Raw genomic sequence first — 19,877 nt, 5'->3', positions numbered from 1 at the left:
TTGGTGTTTTTCATAGGTCACTTGTTCAATAATTGTTTGACTTTGAGATAATTGAAGAAAACGGTTTCTTACTGTGATTTGATGATGACTCTATAAACTGGTCTAGTTGGGTCCACAGGGAAAGGAATAAATCTCATAAATTTTGGGATAGGTAGTATAGTTTAATCATTTGGTCCGCAAATAAGCACTTACTATGTATATTATACCAGTACTGAATGGTGAAAATTCCCTTAAACTAGACATTAAAGGTTTGGGGGATCCTAGCCTTCTACTAAATATGCATTTTTGACCTTAGGCACATTCTGAAAAATGGGATCACAATAGATGTTGTTAGAGAATTAGTGAGATTTCACTATTCCTCTGACAGCAAAGAGGTTGAGAATACAGCACAGCTGGTTGAACATGGAAGGAATTTGGGAGGGAGAAGTGGGGTGGCAGACTGATTTAGGAGAAGGGACCAGAGCATAGTAAGGATTAGAGAACTGGAGACGAGCGGGGCTTACATTTTTGATCAGTGACTAGAAAAACAAGATCCAGAGACATTGTGGACTTAGTCCTAATGGCAGGTTGATAAGCGTTCAGGTTGTAACAGTTCACCACTGCCAGGCATGTGGGGCAGGCCTGCAGGTTTAGACTGAAGGTTTGGGCAGCAGTGGGCGGCAGCTAGTAGATGAGGAAGCCAAATTTGGGGGCACCGGGCTGGCTCAGTCAGTGGAACTTGCCACTCTTGATCTCAGGGTTGTAGGCTCAAGCCCCACATTGGGTGTAGAGATTACTTAAAATCTTAAAAAGAAAAAAAATTTTTTTTTGCTTAATATTAACCCAAGTTTTTTGATCTACAGTAGTCTTCCTTTTTCTAATTGTTAAATTGTGATCAGAACTAGTCCAGACTCATTGCATGGTGTGGTAATGATCTGTGTTGATTTGGTTTTATCTCTTGGCCTTGTTACACTTTCTGCTGCTTTTGGTTTCTTAAAGAATTAACTGAATAAACCCCAAACTTCCAATGAAATATTTTGTATTTCTCATTCATCCCTTCTTCCCTTAAATCATATTTTAGGTAGGTGACTATGAAAGATCAGCAGATCATAACAAGAATTCATTCTGAGTATCTAGTCTTAATCCTCACTTCTGATTTTGGAGACAGGAAAAAATGGTTTGTTACAAGTTCTCTGCGTAATACACCTGGCACAAGCTCCGTATCCAAAAGGCAGACAGACTGTATTTGTGACTGAGATGAAGAGGGCACGTGTAGAGACCCTGGTGTCAACTCATACTTGAAAGATCTTTCTTCTCATGTATGATGATTATCATGGCAAGGAAAGAGCATATTTCATGGCAACTTTGTTTCATTGTGTCATCTTGAGCATTTAAGATTTCCTATATTTTGAATTTAACATCTCAACAGCTCTTTAGAGTCACGGGGCTGAACTCAGAGCTCAAAATTCAGTTCCAGGATATCTTCTTTTTTTTTTTTTTTTTTTTAAAGATTTTCATTTACCCATTTGATAGACAGAGAGAGATCACAAGTAGGCAGAGAGGCAGGCAGAGAGAGAGGGGGAAGCAGGCTCCCTGCTAAGCAGAGAGCCTGATGTGGGGCTCGATCCCAGGACCCTGAGATCATGACCGGAGCCGAAGGCAGAGGCTTAAACCACTGAGCCACCCAGGCGCCCCCCAGGATATCTTCTTAACAAGCTGTTTAATTTGTGTATTCCTAAAGAGATATTTGGTTTTCCTTGAGAAAAAAAAGGAAAAGAAAGTCTAACACATAGCCCCTAATTACACCTCGAGTTGTACAAATACTACTTGAAAGCAAACACTAAAATAATAAGAACAGTAGTGGAAATCCAGTGTGATGCTTACAACTCCCCTCACATAATCTGTCCCAGTTATCAGCAACACTGTTTCGTTTTGTTTTGTTTTGTCTATTGCTGGCCATTTAACCAAGATGTACATACTGGGACTTGGGAATTTCGATTAATAATGTTAGACTTCTGCATCACTGCCACCTTGATCAAAAAACTTAACTTTCACAAACTGTAGACTCATGAAGATAATCCAGAAATTGAAGGAAAAATAGTTTATTGAATAATTTATTGAAGGATTGAGGGAAAGTAATTTATTGTAGAAACAACAATTTTATGTGAACATTAAGTAGCACCAAAAATTTGCAGTAAGCCTCTCAGAAAGGAAAGTACCTTTCAAAAAAAAAAAAAAATCTCATGGTTTATTATTGTATGTGAAGATGAAAGCAAGTAGGGATTTCAGTAAAGATGGATGGGAAAATACTGACGAAAATAATGATAGATGTAGCAATATTAATTTGGACTCTTTTTCTGTTTCAGGGTTTGAATATAATCTTTAATGTAGCCTTGGCGCTCCTAAAGGTAAGTCTGTTTTGATCTTGAAATTGGGCAAAATTCAAATTAGCCTTTGACTGGGTCTGGATTCTTGAATCCCAAAAAAGACTTCCCTGAGGAACTCTGATTCTCCTTCCATCCTTTGTTGTTTGTTGTTTATTTAGAGTTTGTTTCTGTACTTTTCTTACCATCTATTTAATTTTGCTATCCCAGCACTCCGTTCAGTAACACGTAAGGTTGTTTTCATTCATACGAGTTGGATGATGTAAGAGAAAAAGTTAAAACCTGTTTTTTTTGTCAGAATGATGCCAGCCTTTTTCTTAAAATACTTCTCACCACAATAACATCCCTGGAGGTACCTAAACCTAGAATTGAATTATTAGAAAGCTTTTATAGTATACTGACTAAAAAAGAAACTGCTACATTTCAATTTGCACTTCAACAGCTAGGGATTTACAAGACACTTTAGAATTCAATTATAATTACCTTGTTGAATTTTATATCAATGTATCAATGAAGCTTTAACGGTGTGGTAACAGCAAGACATTTGCTGCAAAATTGGTGAAAGTAATCCAGTCAGTTTTTGTCTTTCAGTCAGAGGTGACATTGTTACTTAAGGCGATAATTGCCTTATTTATTTAAAACAAAATGCAGGCCCACCTCTTCCCAGTAAAACGTAGTTGTTAAAATTGCAGACTCTGGACCCAGACAGCTTTGTTTCTAATTTCAGCTCTGGTTTGTGACCTTGGGTAAATTACTCTAAGGGCTCAGACTCTGAGTTTTGAGATAATAATAGAAACTAATTTCTGGGATTGTTGTAAGAATTCAGTACGATGATACATAAAAAATAGTTAACATAGTGTCTAGAAAATTCTATTGCCTAATAAATGTCAGCTATCATTATTGTGACTACTCTTGTATTCACAAGGTAACTCACTTTCTAGATTCCCCATCATTCTTCCAAATTTCCCAAAAGATAATGACAAGAGGTCTTCAGAGGGCTGCTTGGTATTTTAGGAGAGCCTCTGGATCAAAATACTTTGATCCAGAACCAAGACATGACGTATATGGTTCCAATGTACATCAAGAAGTGGGGTGTACTCCTCACCCCTTATTATGTTAAACATTTGTTTTTTGTGAAGTTCATAAATTGTACTTTAAACTGTTCATTAAATCATTTGGAGTTAAGATGTGAATAATTCTTATGCCAAAGTTATTTTGGAAGTTAGGAAGATATTTTAAAAAATTTCAGTAAAATAATAAAAACATATGTGCATGTATGTTTTAGTGAAGTCCTGGATCTCTCCCTCTAATTTTTTTGTTGTTGTTGTTGTTGGGACGAATTAAAACTTTCTAAGATGCTTTTCAGTATAGGGCTGGAATGAGACTTTTAGAATGCCTAAGCAGTGACAGTATTATGTAATTCAGACTAAAAACAATACTTTGTCATAAAGTAAGTATAAGAAGGAAGTCCAACAAAGTGATGATTTTTCCTATCATGTCTAATTTGTTTTTAAGCCTCAGATATTATCCTTCCCAAAATGCAACTTCCTTATTTTTTTGGTGACCCTTCTTTACTGGTGCTCTCAGCACACACTTAAGTCTGTCTTTTGGGTTAACCCCAGATTTCCTGTCTGGATATAGGAACTATAGTCAGAGTAATACTGTATCCATCTGAGAAATTAGCTTCCTGATTGACAGATTTTTTTTGGCGTGATTGCATTTTTCCTCATGTTAACCCAGATATGGCCTGTGCAGAGGACATTCTCTGGCCACTGGGCAGAAAGGCTTTTGAATCCTCTCTAGAAATACATGGGTGCTTATCTAGTATCTTGCAGAATTTGCCTAGTTAGAGAAGATTAAAAGGAGAGCTTTGTCACTACTATTGGGAGATTTATATCCCTTCCTTGCCTGAATCCTGGAGCTGACCCCTCTAGAGACAGTATATATAGGCTGAATTGAAGTGTACCAAATTGATCTGATTGCCTCCACCCAGAAAAAGAATATCCCAAAATACGTGAAAGTAACTAGCATTTAGCTTCCAATCTAATAAGCCACATAGAAGAATGTATATTTGTTTTGCATAAAAATAACAAACTTAGGGGTAGTTCAAAGAGCTTATGAACACAGCATAAGTAATCCATTAGCCTACGTTAAATGTCCAGATGTTACTTGTAAGAGAACTGTGGATTGTGTTAACAAGAGAAAACTACTTCATTCTCTCCTGCAGTTTATAACTGAGGGAGCCAAGGCCTCAGGTTGCCTAAAGTCTTTTGTCTTAGTAATGGCAAAGCTGGAATTAGTATATTTTTAAACAGTATAAATATAAGTGAAGGTCTCTGTTGCTCAGTATGATTTAAAGACACCTGCTTTCTGAATGGGAGCCACTTTCTTTTGAGTTAGAAATAGTCTGCCAAGGAGTTAGAAAGCCATTGAGCTAAAGGAATGGTTCATTATAGTAGGGGGTGTCATCAGATCATCCAGGATATTGGCAGTGTCCTTTCATTTCTCCCAGTCTAATTCATTTGCTATATGAAATAGTCTATAGTCACTATGTATAGTATATTATAATAGATTAGAGATGATCACTCAGAATTATTCTTACCACTTCATGTTGCCAGAGAAGTTTTGTTTTTTTTTTAAAGATTTTATTTATTTATTTGTCATAGAGAGAGAAGCGAGAGCAAGCATAGGCAGACAGAGTGGCAGGCAGAGGCAGAGGGAGAAGCAGGCTCCCTGCCAAGCAAGGAGCCCGATGTGGGACTCGATCCCAGGACGCCGGGATCGTGACCTGAGCCGAAGGCAGCCGCTTAACCAACTGAGCCACCCAGGCGTCCCGCCAGAGAAGTTTTGATCAGAGTAAGTTCTTTGCATTCAAACAATTGTCAAAAGTTAGTGACAGGGGTGGGGGCACCTGGGTGGCTTAGTCAGGTGTCTGTCTTCAGCTCCAGGTCATGATCTCAGGGTCTTAGAATCAAGCCCCTCTTCGGGCTTCCCACTCAGTGGTGAATCTGCTTGTCTCTCTCCTTCTGCCCCTCCTCCTCCTTGTGCTGTCTCTGTCACTCTCTCAAATAAATAAATAAAATCTCAAAAAAAAAAAAAAGTATATGATAGGGATTGCCTGGCTGGCCCAGTTGGTGGAGGATGTAACTCTTTATCTTGGGGTTTTGATTTCAAGCCCCACATTGGGTGTAGAGATTACCTAAAAAAAAAAAAAGTAAATGACGGAATGTTTCCCCCCTTTCCCAGCTCATTTTGTGTCTTATTACAGAGATAAAGAAAACCCACTCATAATTCCATCCCTAGAGGTAACTGTAATAAAAATTCATTATAAAATCTTCCTCCTCTGCATTGGTCTATGAATATATAAGCCTTCATTAGCTTTGTACATTTCTGTGTACATATATATTTTTAATATGAGCTTGAGGATTGTAATTAAGAAGTGGGAGATAGGAGATAAACCCAAAGGAATAGTGTATGAAGAGGAACATATTATTTTCTTTCAAAAAATGATGATGAACAAGACTCTTTTTCATTTAACAATATGTTATGACTATCTTCTGTGTCACTACAGACATGTCGTGATTAAAAGCATGGCAGCTGGAGCCAGACCACTTGAGTTCAAATCCCATCTCCCACAGTTTATGCTGCAATCTTAGATAAATTACCATTTCCCTATCTTTAAAATGGGGATATTAGATATTAGTAATGTCTGTCTCATAGGATTGTTAGGGCTTAATGAGTTATATATGATTGGTAAGTGTGAAATTTGTAAGTATGAAAATGAATGCACCCAGGAATAGTTATGACACATAGAGCTGCCTTAGCTTTTTTAATCACTGATTAGTATCTTATTGTGTGTACCATAACTTTGTTTAGCCAATTTTATATTTAATTTTTATGGGCATTTGTTTCCAGACTTTTCCTCTTAAACAAACATCCCGAAATTTCCATCTTTGCATACTTATTTAATGATGTCTTTTGGATAAACTTTGAGGATGTCATTGCTGGGTCAGACTGCAGTCACAATTGAATTTTTGATAGACATTGCGAAGTTGCTTTCTACTAGCAATATGAGAGTGCATTTTCTCCATACTCTTGAAAAAACATAATTTCTAAATATGTGCTTTTATGGACAGTGAAAACAAGTTGTAAAACAATGCACTTAAGAAGTAAATTATGATACTAATTTGTGTCATTTTAGTAAAAAAACACTTCAGACAGTTCTGAAGAGTCTCATGTTCTTTCATTTGGGAATATCTAGGGTTTTGTTGTTGTTGTTGTTGTTTAGGGAAGCTAGTTGATCGTGGCTAAATTTTAGAAAAATGACCCCTAGCTTGGATGAGCTTTTATATTACATAAAAGTTCTTGAAGCATCTCTTTGATGGTTTTGGCTTTTCAGCCTCACCACTATGGTTTTTTGCCTTACCATTTTATTGAAGTTTTTGTTTGCTTGGTTGTTTGGTTGGTTTCTTGTGTGTTTTTTTGGTTGGTTGGTTGGTTTTTTGTGTTTTGTTTTGTTTTGTTTTTTGAGGGGGCAGGGAAGAACAGAGGAAGAGAGAGAAATCTTAATCAGGCTTCATGCCCAGTGCACAGCCAGCACAAGCTCAGTCTCATGACCCTGAGATCATGACCTGAGCCAAAATCAAGAGTTAGACACTTAACCAGCTGAGCCACCCAGGCACCCCATATTGAAGCTTTCTCGACGGAGTCACTAACAAAATCAGGGGACATGTTTCCATTTTTATCTTTCTTGATTTCTCAGCAGTCATTCAAAGAGCATAAAGATATAACACTTCCCCTTTTCTGAAACATTCTCCCATGGCTTCTGTCTTATTTTTTATCTCCCTCTCATCTTCCCATTTTACTTTTGCTTGCTTCGTTTTTCACCCCTAGTCATTGACTTGGGGTTTCTCGGAGCTCTAGCCTCTAGGAACTCACTTGATGCTTCTTCCTTGCTGATCTTGTTCATTCTCATCTTTATATTTAGCCAAGATCCAAATATTTGGCCATGGACTTAATGTCTGCTTGGACGTTTCAGAGGAACATTAAATCCAAAAGCCAAAACTGCACTGATTAACACCCTCCCAGCCCTTTGCCTCCTCCAGTAACCTTCACCTCAATGAAGGCACTACCCAGCTGCTCAAAGGAGAAACCGACAAGTTGTCCTTAATGCTTTTCTTTTCTTAATCCCCAACATCTACTGGCGATCAACTACTGTTGATTCTATTTCATAAGAATTTTTAGAATCTTCCCAGTTTGGTGGTTAGGCTGCCATACCTTCTGACCTGGACTGTTGCAGTGACCTCTTTCAGTAGAGTATTGAACACCTACCAAGTGCTAGCTACTTTTCTAGGCCCTGGAGATAAAGTATTGCTAAGGAAGGATCCTGCATTCTCAGAGCTTGTGTTCCGATGAAGGACAGATAGTACTTAAAAAAACATAGTTGTGTTAGCATATGCTGAGGTTTCTAAAGGAGAACGATGTTAATGCAGAGTGACGGGAGCTCCCTTCTTTCAATTGTCAATGAAGGTGATCTGAGGGATGGTATTCGAGCTGAAAATTGAATGCAAAGAAGTAGCTAGCGTGCCAAAATCTGGGGAATGAGACTTCTAGGCAGAAGAAGCAAATATGAAAGCCTTAAAGAGGATTTTTATTGACTTAAGAAAGTGTATGGCCGGCGTGTGATGGGTAAGAGAAGATGGTGGCTCAGATTTGGGTGTTAGTAGTGGAGCTGTGAGAAAGGGATGTCTGCTCTTTCTCCAGCTGCTTATGACCACTGTCCTAGCCAGTCCCACATTGTCACCAGAGTACCCTGTGTGTGTGTGTGTGTGTGTTTTGAGATTTATTTATTTATTTGAGAGAGGGGGAGAGACAAAGGGAGAGGAAGAGAGAATCTTTTTTTTTTTTAAAGATTTTATTTATTTATTTGACAGACAGAGATCACAAGTAGGCAGAGAGGCAGGCAGAGAGGAGGAAGCAGGCTCCCCGCAGAGCAGAGAGCCCGATGTGGGGCTCGATCCCAGGACCCTGAGATCATGACCTGAGCCAAAGGCAGCGGCTAAACCCACTGAGCCACCCAGGCGCCCAGGAAGAGAGAATCTTTAAACAGACTCCATGCTGCGCGTGGAGCCCAGTGCTGGGCTTGATTCCCATGACCTTGATCCGAAACCAAGAATTGGATGCTTAAGGAACTGTGCTACCCAGGCGCCCTGCCCCCCACCCAGAGTATTCTGTTTAAAACAGATTTTATTATTCACTATTGAACAAATATTGACCAAATGCCTATTCAGCGATAGATGCTTTTCTATGTACTTGACTAGATCAATGAGCTAGAATAACAAAAATAGTTGCCTCCATCAGCCTATGTTCTTTTTTCTTTTTTAAAATTTTTTCAATTTATTTATTTTCAGAAAAACAGTATTCATTATTTTTTTTTAAAGATTTTATTTATTTATTTGACAGAGAGAGATCACAAGTAGGCAGAGAGGCAGGCAGAGAGAGAGAGGAGGAAGCAGGCTCCCTGCCGAGCAGAGAGCCCGATGCGGGACTCGATCCCAGGACCCTGAGATCATGACCTGAGCTGAAGGCAGTGGCTTAACCCACTGAGCCACCCAGGCGCCCCAATATTCATTATTTTTTCACCACACCCAGTACTCCATGCAATCCGTGCCCTTTATAATACTCACCACCTGGTACCCCAACCTCCCACCCCCCCGCTACTACAAACCCCTCAGACTGTTTTTCAGAGTCCATAGTCTCTCGTGATTCACCTCCCCTTCCAATTTCCCCCAACTCCCTTCTCCTCTCTAACACCCCTTGTCCTCCATGATATTTGTTATGCTCCACAAATAAGTGTCAGCCTATGTTCTAACAGTATACAGTTAATAAACAAGAAACATAACAGATATATAAATATAGTATATGAGAAGTAATAGTGCGTGGGAAAAAGGAAAAATACAGGAGAGTAAAGAGACCTCTGGGTGGGTTATTGCAGTGTTAAATAAGGTAGCTAGGGTTAACTGGGAGTCTGTTTCTTGGTTTGTCTCTATCTTGTGTTTTTCCTTTGTTTCTTAAATTAGACATGAGTGAAATCAGATGTTTGTCTTTCTCTGACTTATTCCGCTAAGCATTATACTCTCGAGGTCCTTCCATGTCGTTGCAAATGGCAAGATTTCATTCCTTTTTATGGCTGAATAATATTCCGTTGGGGTGTGTGTGTGTGTGTGTGTGTGTGTGTGTGTGTGTGTACTGCATTTTTTCTTTTTTCAAAAAAGTGTTTATTTAAATTCCACTTAGTTAACATGGAGTGTAATATTAGTTTCAATACAGTATTCAGCATTTCCACACAACAGCTGGTGCTCGCCCTCAGTGTCTCCTTAATCCCCATCGCCTATTTCACCCATCCCCCCCCACCTCCCCTTTGGTAACCATCAGCTTGCTCTCTATAGGAAAGAGTCTGTTTCTTGCTTTGCCTCTCTCATTTTTTTCCTTTACCCATTTATTTTCTTCCTGAAATTCCACATATAAGTGAAATCATATGGTGTTTGTCTTTCTCCAACTGACTTATTTCACTTAGCATAATAATTTCTGACTCAATGCATGTTGTTGCAAATGGCAAGATTTCATTCTTTTTTTGATGGCTGAGAAATAGTCCAGGTGTGTGTGTGTGTGTGTGTGTGTGTGTGTGTGTACGTGTGTGTGCTACATCTTCTTTATCCATTTATCAGTCAGTGAACACTTGGACTGCTCCATAACTTGCCTGTTGTATATAATGCTGCTGTAAATACCAGTGTGTGTGTGTGAGTGTATATTCCTTTGAATTAGTATTTTTGTATCCTTTGGTAAATACCTAGTAGTTCAGTTGCTGGATCCTAGGATGGTTCTATGTTTTTTTTAACTTTTTGAGGAACCTGCATATGGTTTTCCACAGTGGCTGCATCAGTTTGCATTCCCACCAACAGTGCAAAAGGGTTCCCCTTTTTTCACATCCTCATGAACACCTGTGATTTCTTGTGTGGTTGATTTTAGCCATTCTGACAGGTGTGAGGTGACATCACATTGTAGTTTTGATTTGCATTTCCCTGATGGTAAGTAATGATGAGCATCTTTTCATGTATGTCTTGGCCATTGTTTTGTCGTCTTTGGAGAAATGTCTGTTCTTATCTTCTGTTAATTTTTTTTTAAGATTTTATTTATTCATTTGACAGAGAAAGATCACAAGTAAGCAGAGAGGCAGGCAGAGAGAGAGGAAGGGAAGCAGGCTCCCCGCCAAGCAGAGAGCCCGATGCGGGACTCGATCCCAGGACCCTGACATCATGACCTGAGCCGAAGGCAGCAGCTCAACCCACTAAGCCATCCAGGCGTCCCACTTCTGTTAATTTTTTAATTGGATTTTATGTTTTTTGGGTGTTGAGTTTTATAAGCTTGTTATATATTTTGGATGCTAACCCTCTATCCCTTTATCAGATGGGTCATTTGCAAATATCTTCTCCCATTCCGTAGGTTGCCTTTTAGTTTTGTTCATTGTTTCTTTCACTGTGCAGAAGCTTTTTATTTTGATGTAGTCCCAATAGTCTATTTTTGCTTTAGTGTCCCTTGTCTCAGGGGACCTATCTAGAAGAAAATTGCTATGGCCAGTGTCAAAGAAGTTACTGCCTTTGTTCTCTTCCAGGATTTTTATGGTCTCATGTCTCACATTTAGGTGTTTCATCCATTTTGAATTTATTTTTGTGTATGGTATAAGAAAGTAGTTCAGCTTTCCCTCTGCCTTTTGTTAAATAAATGTTCTTTTTTCTATTGGATATCCTTTCCTGCTTTATCTAAGATTAATTGATCATGTAATTGTAACTTCATTTCTGGGTTTCTATTCTGTTCCTTTGATCTATGTGTCTGTTTTTGTGCCAGTACTGTACTGTTTTGGTTGACTACAGCTTTGTAATAATGTTTGAAGTCAGGAATTATGATGTCTCTAGGTTTGCTTTTTTTTTTTTTTTTTCAAGATTTCTTTGGCTATTCAGGGTCTTTTGTGGTTCCATACAAATTTTAGCATTATTTGTGCTAGCTCTGTGAAAAACACTATTGGTGTTTTGATAGGGATTGCATTAAATATGTAGTTTGCTTTGAGTAGTGTAGACATTTTAACAATATTTTTTCTTCCAGTCCATGAGCATGGACCATCTTTCCATTTCTTTGTGTCATCTTAAGTTTCTTTCATTGGTGTTTTATAGTTTTTGGAGTAAAGGTCTCTCACTTCTTTGGTTAGGTTTATTCCTAGGTATCTTATGGTTTTTGGCATGATTGTAAATGGTATTTATTGCTTAGTTTCTCTTTCTGTGACTTCATTATTGGTGTGTAGAAAGACAACAGATCTCTGTACATTGATTTTTGTATCCTGTGACTTTACAGAACTCATCAGTTGAGCATTATTTTGGTGGAGTCTTTTTGTGTTTCCTATATATAGTATAATGTCATCTGCAAATAATGAAAGTTTTTCTTCTTCCTTACTGATTTGAATGCCTTTTATGTCCTTTTGTTGTCTGATTGCTGCGGCTGGGACTTCCAGTACCATATTGAATAAAAAGTGGTGAGAGTGGACATGCTTGTCTTGTTCCTGACCATAAAGGAAAAGCCCTCACTTTTTCCCATTAAGAATATGTTATTTTGTACATGTGCCTGGTGCACATGTGAAAGAATTTCTCTATGATAGCTATTTCAAGAGGCATGTCATTATTAGATCATAGATTGTGCTACAAATTATTGATTGACTCCATCCTGAGGTTACCTAGGGAAGTCTAGGTTGGCTGGTGCCCCTGGACAGTTGCTTCCAACACTAGCTGCTACCCCTCATTCTTATGGGGGTGCCACACTAAAATGGAACCTGATATGTGACTCTGTATTTCCCTTCAGTTAAGAGCACACACTAAAACACATCTTCATTACCATGTCTTCAGATGCTCTGTGCCTCATCACAAAGGGCTCTATCACCTGGACATATACTTTAACTGACTGCCAAGGGAGCCACTGTCCATCATAGACGAGAGTCCTCGTAGCTACTTGGAGCTCTGGTTCCAGGTGGCCAAGGAGCACAGCCTTCCACTTAGGAGAGATTAGTTAAGAACAGGGGACTGTGGGGAATCTAGGTGGTATGCTGAAATCAGTGGCTTCAGGTATCAGGTAGTTTTGTTAATTTGTGGCTGATAGACACTTTTACTAGCATGGAGGCTTTGTTACAAGTGGCTTTCTATATATTAGGGCTTCTTCATTATTCTGAAATACTTGATATATCAATAAGAGTTCTCTAAAAAGATAAAACTAATACTATTCCCAGACATACTTCAGAGATACTGTGTGTTTGGTCCCATAACACTATAATAAAATGAGTACTGCAAAAACAAACAAACAAAACAAAAACAAAAACAAAACAAAACAAAAAAACCTTAATGGTGTTTTTTTCACAGATGGCCTTTATTCTGTTGAGATTTCCTCTAAACCTACTTTCTTGAGGGTTTTTATCATTAATGGATGTTGCACTTTGTCAAATGCTTTTTCTGCATCTATTGAAATTATCACATAGTTCTCTTTTCTCTTATTAGTGTCATGTATCACGTTAATTGATTTGTGAATATTTAGCCCCCCTTCAAGCCAGGAATAAATCCCACGTGATGGCAGTGAATGATTTTTTTTTTAATGTATTGTTGATTTCAGTTTGCTAGTATTTTGTTGAAAATTTTTGTATATGTTCATCAGAGAGATATTGGCCTATAGTTCTCTATTCTGGTGTGTTTATCTGGTTTTTGGTATCAGGCTAATGCCAGCCTCATAGAATAAATTTGAAAGTTTTCCTTTTCTGTTTTTTGGAATAAGAAGAATAGGTATTAATTCTTCATTAAATGTTTGATAAAATTTGTCTGTAAAGCCACTGGGCCCTAGACTTTTGCTTAATGGAAGTTTTCTGATTACTGACTCAGTTTCTTTGCTGGTTATCAGCATGTTCAAATTTTCTGATTCTTCCTGTTTCAGTGTTTGTAGATTGTATGATTCTAGAAACTGATCCATTTCTTCTAGGTTTCCCAGTTTGTTGGCATATTGTTTTTCATAATATTCTCTTATAATTGTTTCTATTTCTGTGGTATTGGTTGTTATTTCTCCTCTCTCATTTGTGATTTTATTTATTTGGGTCCTTTGTGGTTTCTGTTTGAAAAGTCTGGCTAGAGGTTTAATCAATTTTATTAACTTCTTTTTTTTATTTCTCTAGGTGTAAGGTTAGATTTTTTATTTGGGATTTTTCCTGCTTCTTGAGATAGGCCTATATGGCTATATATTTCCCTCTTGTGACCCATCGACTGCATCCCAAAGGTTTTGGACTATTGTGTTTCATTTTCATTTGTTTCCATGTATTTTTTAATTTATTCTTTGATTTTCTGATTGCCCAGTTAGTAGTAGGATGTTGTTTAAACTTTGTGTACTCGTGGTCTTTCCAGGTTTTTTTCTTCTGGTTGACTTCTAGTTTCATAACATTGTGCTCAAAAAAGGTACATGGTATGATTTCAGTCTTTTTTGCATTTGTTGAGGCCTGTTTTGTGACCTAATATGTGACTTATTCTGGAGAATGTTCTGTGTGCAACTGAAAAGAATGTGTATTCTGCTCTTTCAGTATGGAATGTTCTAAATATGTGTTAAATCCATCTGGTCCAAGTCATTGTTTCCTTGTTTATTTTCTGTTTAGATGTGTCCATTGATGTAAATGGGGGTGTTTAAGGCCTCTCCTATTATTGTATTATTATCCAATAGTTCTTTTATATTTGTTATAAACTGTTTTATAGGGACGCCTGGGTGGCGCAGTTGGTTGGACGACTGCCTCCGGCTCAGGGCGTGATCCTGGAGTTCCGGGATCGAGTCCCACATCAGGCTCCCAGCTCCATGGGGAGTCTGCTTCGCTCTCTGACCTTCTCCTCGCTCATTCTCTCTCTCACTGTCTCTCTCTCTCAAATAAATAAAAAATAAAATAAAATAAAAAAAAAACTGTTTTATATATATTGGTGCTCTTATGTTGGGTACATAAATAATTACAATTGTTCTATCTTCTTATTGGATTGTTACCTTTATCATTATATAGAGTCCTTCTTTGTCTCTTGTTATAGTCTTTGTTTTAAAATCTGGTTCCTCTGATGTAAGTGTTGCTACTCTGGCTTTCTTTTGACATCCTTTTTTTGTGAGTTTGTTGACTGACTTTTTTTTTTACAGAAATATTCATTTTTACTGCTTTTGTGTTTCCTGCCTTTGTACTATCACTTTTGGTCTCTCCTTTCCACTCCAAGAAACCCTTTTAATATTCCTTGCAGAGCTGGTTTAGTGGTCATGAACCCCTTCAGTTTTTGTTTGTCTAGAAACTCTTTATTTCTCCTTCTGTTTTGTTTTTTGTTGTTGTTGTTGTTGTTGTTTTTAATGTTTTATTTATTTATTTGACAGACAATGATCACAAGTAGGCAGACAGGCAGGCAGAGAGAGAGGGAGAAGTAGGCTCCCCACCGAGCAGAGAGCCTGATGCAGGGCTCGATCCCAGGACCCTGGGATCATGACCTGAGCCGAAGGCAGAGGCTTTAACCCACTGAGCCACCCAGGCACCCCTCTCCTTCTGTTTTGAATGTTAGCCTTACTGGATAGCATATTCTTGCCTCGAGATTCTTCCCATTCGCACTTTGCATATATCATGCCATTCTCTTCTGGCTTGCAAAGTTCCTGTTGAAAAGCCTACAACTAGCTTTATGGGTTTTCCCTTGGAAGTTAATTACTTCTTTTGTCTTGCTGCTTTTAAAAGTTTTTCTTTATCATTAAATATCACAAATTTAATTACAGTATGTTTGGTGTGGGTCTGCTTTTGTAGATTTTGTTGGGGTTTTTCTGTGCGTCCTGGATCTGGATGTCTATTTCTTTCCTAGATTAGGGAAGTTTTCAGCTATTATTTCTTCAAATAAATTTCCTGCCCACTTTTTCTGTCTTCTTCTTTTGGGACTCCTATAATATGAATTTTATTATGTTTGATGTTGTCACTGAGTTCCCTAAGTCTATTCTCATTTTGCCCAATTCTTTTCTCTCTCTTTTGTTCAGCTTGCTTACTTTCCATTACTCTGTCTTCTAGGTCATTGATTCATTCATCTGCTTCTTCCAGCCTCCTATTCATTCCATCAGGCATGTTTCTCACTTAGCTTATTGTGCCTTTTATCTCTGCTATGTTACTCCTTATCTCTGTGTTAAGGGTCTCACTCATGTCTTTCACTCTTTTCTCAATTCCAATGAGTATCCCTATGATCATTGTTTTAAATTCTCTATCAGGCATGCTACTTACATCTGTTTCTCTTAGATTTCTTATTGTGGTCTTATCTTGTTCTTTCATATGGGATAAATTTCTCTCTCTTCCTTTTGTGTGCTCTGTGTCTGTTTTTGTGTGTTAAGTAGTCACTCTGTCTTGTGCTCTTGAAAGTAGTAACTTTATGAAGATGAGTTCCTGGGGTGCCTGCCATGCAGTGTCCTCTTTCACTTCAGAGGAGTATCCTATGTCTGTTGCTTACACCCTGCTGTTGTATCTGAGTCACTTTTCCTTTCAGTGCAGACAACCTGTTGTGAGCTGTGCTTACTCTCTGTAGTATTACTGGCTGGGACCCAGGCAGGCCAGTTCTGAGGGGGTGTGCCCTCTGGGGAACTTGGGAGCAGGCCAGCAGGGTTAGCAAAATTTACACTGGGCCAGTAGTTCTATGCTGGATTCCTGGAAGGGTTGTAGCCATTGGGGGCTGCATGCTGGGAGGTGGGGTGGGGGTTGCAGCAAGGGCTCAAGGCTGGACATGACGCACAGTGATGGCTGGGCACAGCTGGTTCAGTGCACAAAGGTGGCTAGGGTCGTACTGATGGGTGCAGTGCAAGATAACAGCTGGGGTTACTCAGCTAGGTGTCTCACACAACAGTGGCTGGGGATACAAGTCTGGGTGCCACAGTGGCTGTGTGCCCAGCAACTGAACAGGGCATATACGTGGCTTTAACAAAATTTTCCCTGAGCCTAGGGCTGAGGCTAGCAGCTTGGAGTGAGTGATCCTCGGGAGGACTTGTGGGCATGGCTCACTGCTGGGGGGTTTGGTATCTGTGCAGCTCCAATTCCCACCGGTGGCTCTGTGTTTATGCTGGGAAGCAGGGGAAAGTGGCATCTGCCAGCTCCCTTGTTTTCAGAGAAGTCCCCCAACATGCTTTGAGGTCCGTATAAACAGATCTGTCTCTCATTTGCCCCCAGCATTGTATAAACTGCCACTTTTAGGGTGCCTTTCTGTACAGGCTGCTGTTTCTGTAAGGGTAGCAACCCAGCTGTCACTCACCCTCCTGGCTCACCCCTGCTGAATCAGCAGACTTTTAAAGCTCCAAGTCCCACAGGTTTTAAAAACTCAGAATTCAGCCCCTCTGGTTTCTCAAGCCAAACATTATGGAGATTAGTCCTCCCAGGGTGAGCTCCCTAGTGTGACAGACAATTTGTTTCTCTACTCCCTTAGCAAGCACAGCTCCCTCCCTCTTGCAAGCAGCCTCCTTCCACCTTTCTGACCTTCATAACCTTTCAGATGCAGATTTTTCTCTATATTTAGTTGCCAATCTGGATCACTCTCCAGTTTATTGACTTGAATGTGAATGAGATCTAGTTGAAAATGTGGGATGCTGTGAGCTCAGGATCCTCCTGTTCTGCCATCTTCCCAACTTCCCGACATTTCTTCATCTAAGGTTTTTGTAGCTTTAGCTCTTACATTCAAGTCTGCTGTCCACTTTGAATTTATTTTTGTATATGAAGTGAGATGGGGTGTTGGACTGGATGGTCATCCTCTCTCCCCATTCAAAATACTTTTGTCAAAATCTTAACCCCTGGGACGCCTGGGTGGCGCAGTTGGTTAAACGACTGCCTCCGGCTCAGGGCGTGATCCTGGAGTCCTAGGATCGAGTCCCACATCAGGCTCCCAGCTCCATGGGGAGTCTGCTTCTCCCTCTGACCTTCTCCTCGCTCATGCTCTCTCTCACTGTCTCTCTCTCTCAAATAAATAAAAATAAAAAATCTTAAAAAAAAAAAAAATTTAAAAAAAAAAAAAAATCTTAACCCCTAATGCCTCCAACTTGCTGTATTTGGAGATAGGGTCTTTAAAGAGGTATTGAGGTTAGAATGCCATCATTAGGATGGGCCCTCATCCAGTAGGACTGGTATCCTTATAGGAAGAGGAGATGAGGACACAGGAATGATCATGCGAACACACAGGGAGAAGACAGCCATCTGCAGGTCAAGGAGAGAGGCCTCAGAAGAAACCAATAGTGCTGACACATTGGACTTCTAGCCTCCAGAATTGTGAGAAAAAATTAATTTCTGTTATTTAAGTCACTCATTCTATGATTCTTTGTCATGTTACCCCTAACAAATATAGTAGGAGTACAGCTTCATTGTTTAGCATGCAGACATCTGGTTGTCCCTGTAAATTTGTTGACAAGACTGTTCTTTTCCCATTGAATTATCTTGGTATCATTATCAAAAATTAATTGACTGTCAGCACATGGTTTTATTTCTAGCTCTCTGTTCTACTGATTTTTGTCTATCCTTATTCCAGTACCACCCTGTCTTGATTACTATAATTTTATAGTAAGTTTTGAGATCAGGAAGTATGAGTCTTCCAAGTTGGTTCTCCTTTTTCAAGATTGTTTGGCTGTTTTGGTCCTTTGCATTTCCATATGAATTTTAGAATCAGTTTGTCCATTTCTTCAAAAGAAAGAAAAGAAAAAGAAGGAAAGAGAAAGAAAGACTGGGAGTTTGATAGGAATTGCATTGAATCTTTAGCTCAATTGAAGAGTAATGCCATCTTAACAATGTTATATCTTCCAATGTATGAACACAGGATGTTTTCCCATTAATTTAGGTTTTCTTTAATTTCTTGAAACAATGCTTTCTAGTGTTCAGCATACAAAAGTCTTGCACTTCTTTAGTTAAATATATTTCTAAGTATCTGTTTGATGCTATTGTAAATGGGATTTTCTTAATTCTATTTTAGATTCTTCATTATATTATCTAAAATTATGATGGTTTTTCTGTACTGATATTCTATCCTCAAACCTTGCTGAAGTCATTTTTAGCTCTTGTGTGTTTGTGTGTGTGTGTGTGTTTGTGTAGGTGTGTGTATATTTCTTAGGTATTTCTTTTCTTTCTTTTTAAGATTTTATTTATTTATTTGACAGACAGAGATCACAAGTAGGCAGAGAGGCAGGCAGGGTGGGGGGGGAGCAGACTCCCCACTGAACAGAGAGCCCTATGTGGGGCTTGATTCCAGGACCCTGAGATCATGACCCACGCCAAAGACTGAGGTCTAACCCACTGAGCCACCCAGGTGACCCTCTTAGGTATTTCTATATATAAGATCATATCATCTCTTAAGTAGAGTTGGTTTTACTTCTCCTTTTCCAATCTGGTTACCTTCTTTTTCTTACCTAACTGCAAGAACAATTTTCCCTTCCCTTTCTGCTGGCATTGGGAAGAAGGGTCAATTCTTGGTCCAGCCGCTCTCTCCCTGAAGGACCATATTTGAAGCCATACAGAGTTAAAGAACAAGAAGTGAAGAGCAAAACGCCTTGAAAATGGAAAGTGGATTTCAATTCTCCCTAGTCTTTGATTCATCAGCTTGGGTTAAATGTTCTTGTTTCTATGCTTGAAGATGGTGACACAAGGAAGGGCTGACCATGGGACTATTGTTTCTGCAGCTACCATTCAGGTTTTAAATTCAGAAGTCAAAAGACCATAGGGGGGGAAATGGAGCTACTATAAACCTTTTGGATTTGCAGTAATTTTTGTGTATTTCATTAGTTTTTTAATTTCCATGAAGGAATGCCTATTGTCCTGTTGGTGGCAGTAAAACACTACTGCTGTGGAAATAGACGCTAAGAGGCTGGCACTTAATTCTTCCCTTCTGGTTGGTATTCCTTTAAATTGGTTTCCCCTTCCAACATAATTTGTTGTTTGAATGTTTAGTTTCTTTTTAACTTTTTTCCGTGTATCCTCAGCTCGATGATAGAGTGGTTTTAGGGTGCTACTTAATAAATACTAAAACAACCAATGTAATTGGGGGTGCAGGATAATCGAGGAATTTTATTTATTTTATTTTTTAAAAGATTTTCTTTATTTATTTGACAGAGAGAGAGCATAACCAGGGGGAATGGCAGGTGGAGGGAGAGGGAGAAGCAGGCTCCCCACGGAGCAGGGAGCCCGATGTGGGGCCCGATCCCAGGACTCTGGGATCATGACCTGAGCTGAAGGCAGCTGCTTAATCAACTGAGCCGTTCAGGCATCCCAAGATACCCAAGGAATTTTAAAATTCCAGAAATGATGCATTTTATGGATTAGGGATCTATATCAGGAAAAAAAAGTGTATCATCACAGTACCGTGCATGTATTATATAACACTTAAATTTGTTGAAGTAATTTCTCATTATTTATTTCTCATGAGACAATCCAAA

General features: G+C 39.0%; 1 protein-coding gene across 2 annotated transcripts in view; it reads left to right on the top strand.

Annotated features, from left to right (window-relative positions):
- The window catches only part of RABGAP1L (RAB GTPase activating protein 1 like), a 770,846-nt gene that overhangs the window by 548,411 nt on the left and 202,558 nt on the right, over positions 1–19,877 (top strand). For both annotated transcript variants that reach the window (XM_044267366.1, XM_044267367.1), the window contains exon 18: positions 2,346–2,387. In XM_044267366.1, coding sequence (XP_044123301.1) covers positions 2,346–2,387 — 42 coding nt within the window. The remainder of the gene's footprint in view (positions 1–2,345; positions 2,388–19,877) is intronic.

Source organism: Neovison vison, chromosome 10, assembly GCF_020171115.1.
Source record: "Neovison vison isolate M4711 chromosome 10, ASM_NN_V1, whole genome shotgun sequence".
NCBI lineage: Eukaryota > Metazoa > Chordata > Mammalia > Carnivora > Mustelidae > Neogale > Neogale vison.
Note: the sequence above shows the minus strand (reverse complement) of the source record. Positions and strands in the feature narration are given on the sequence as shown.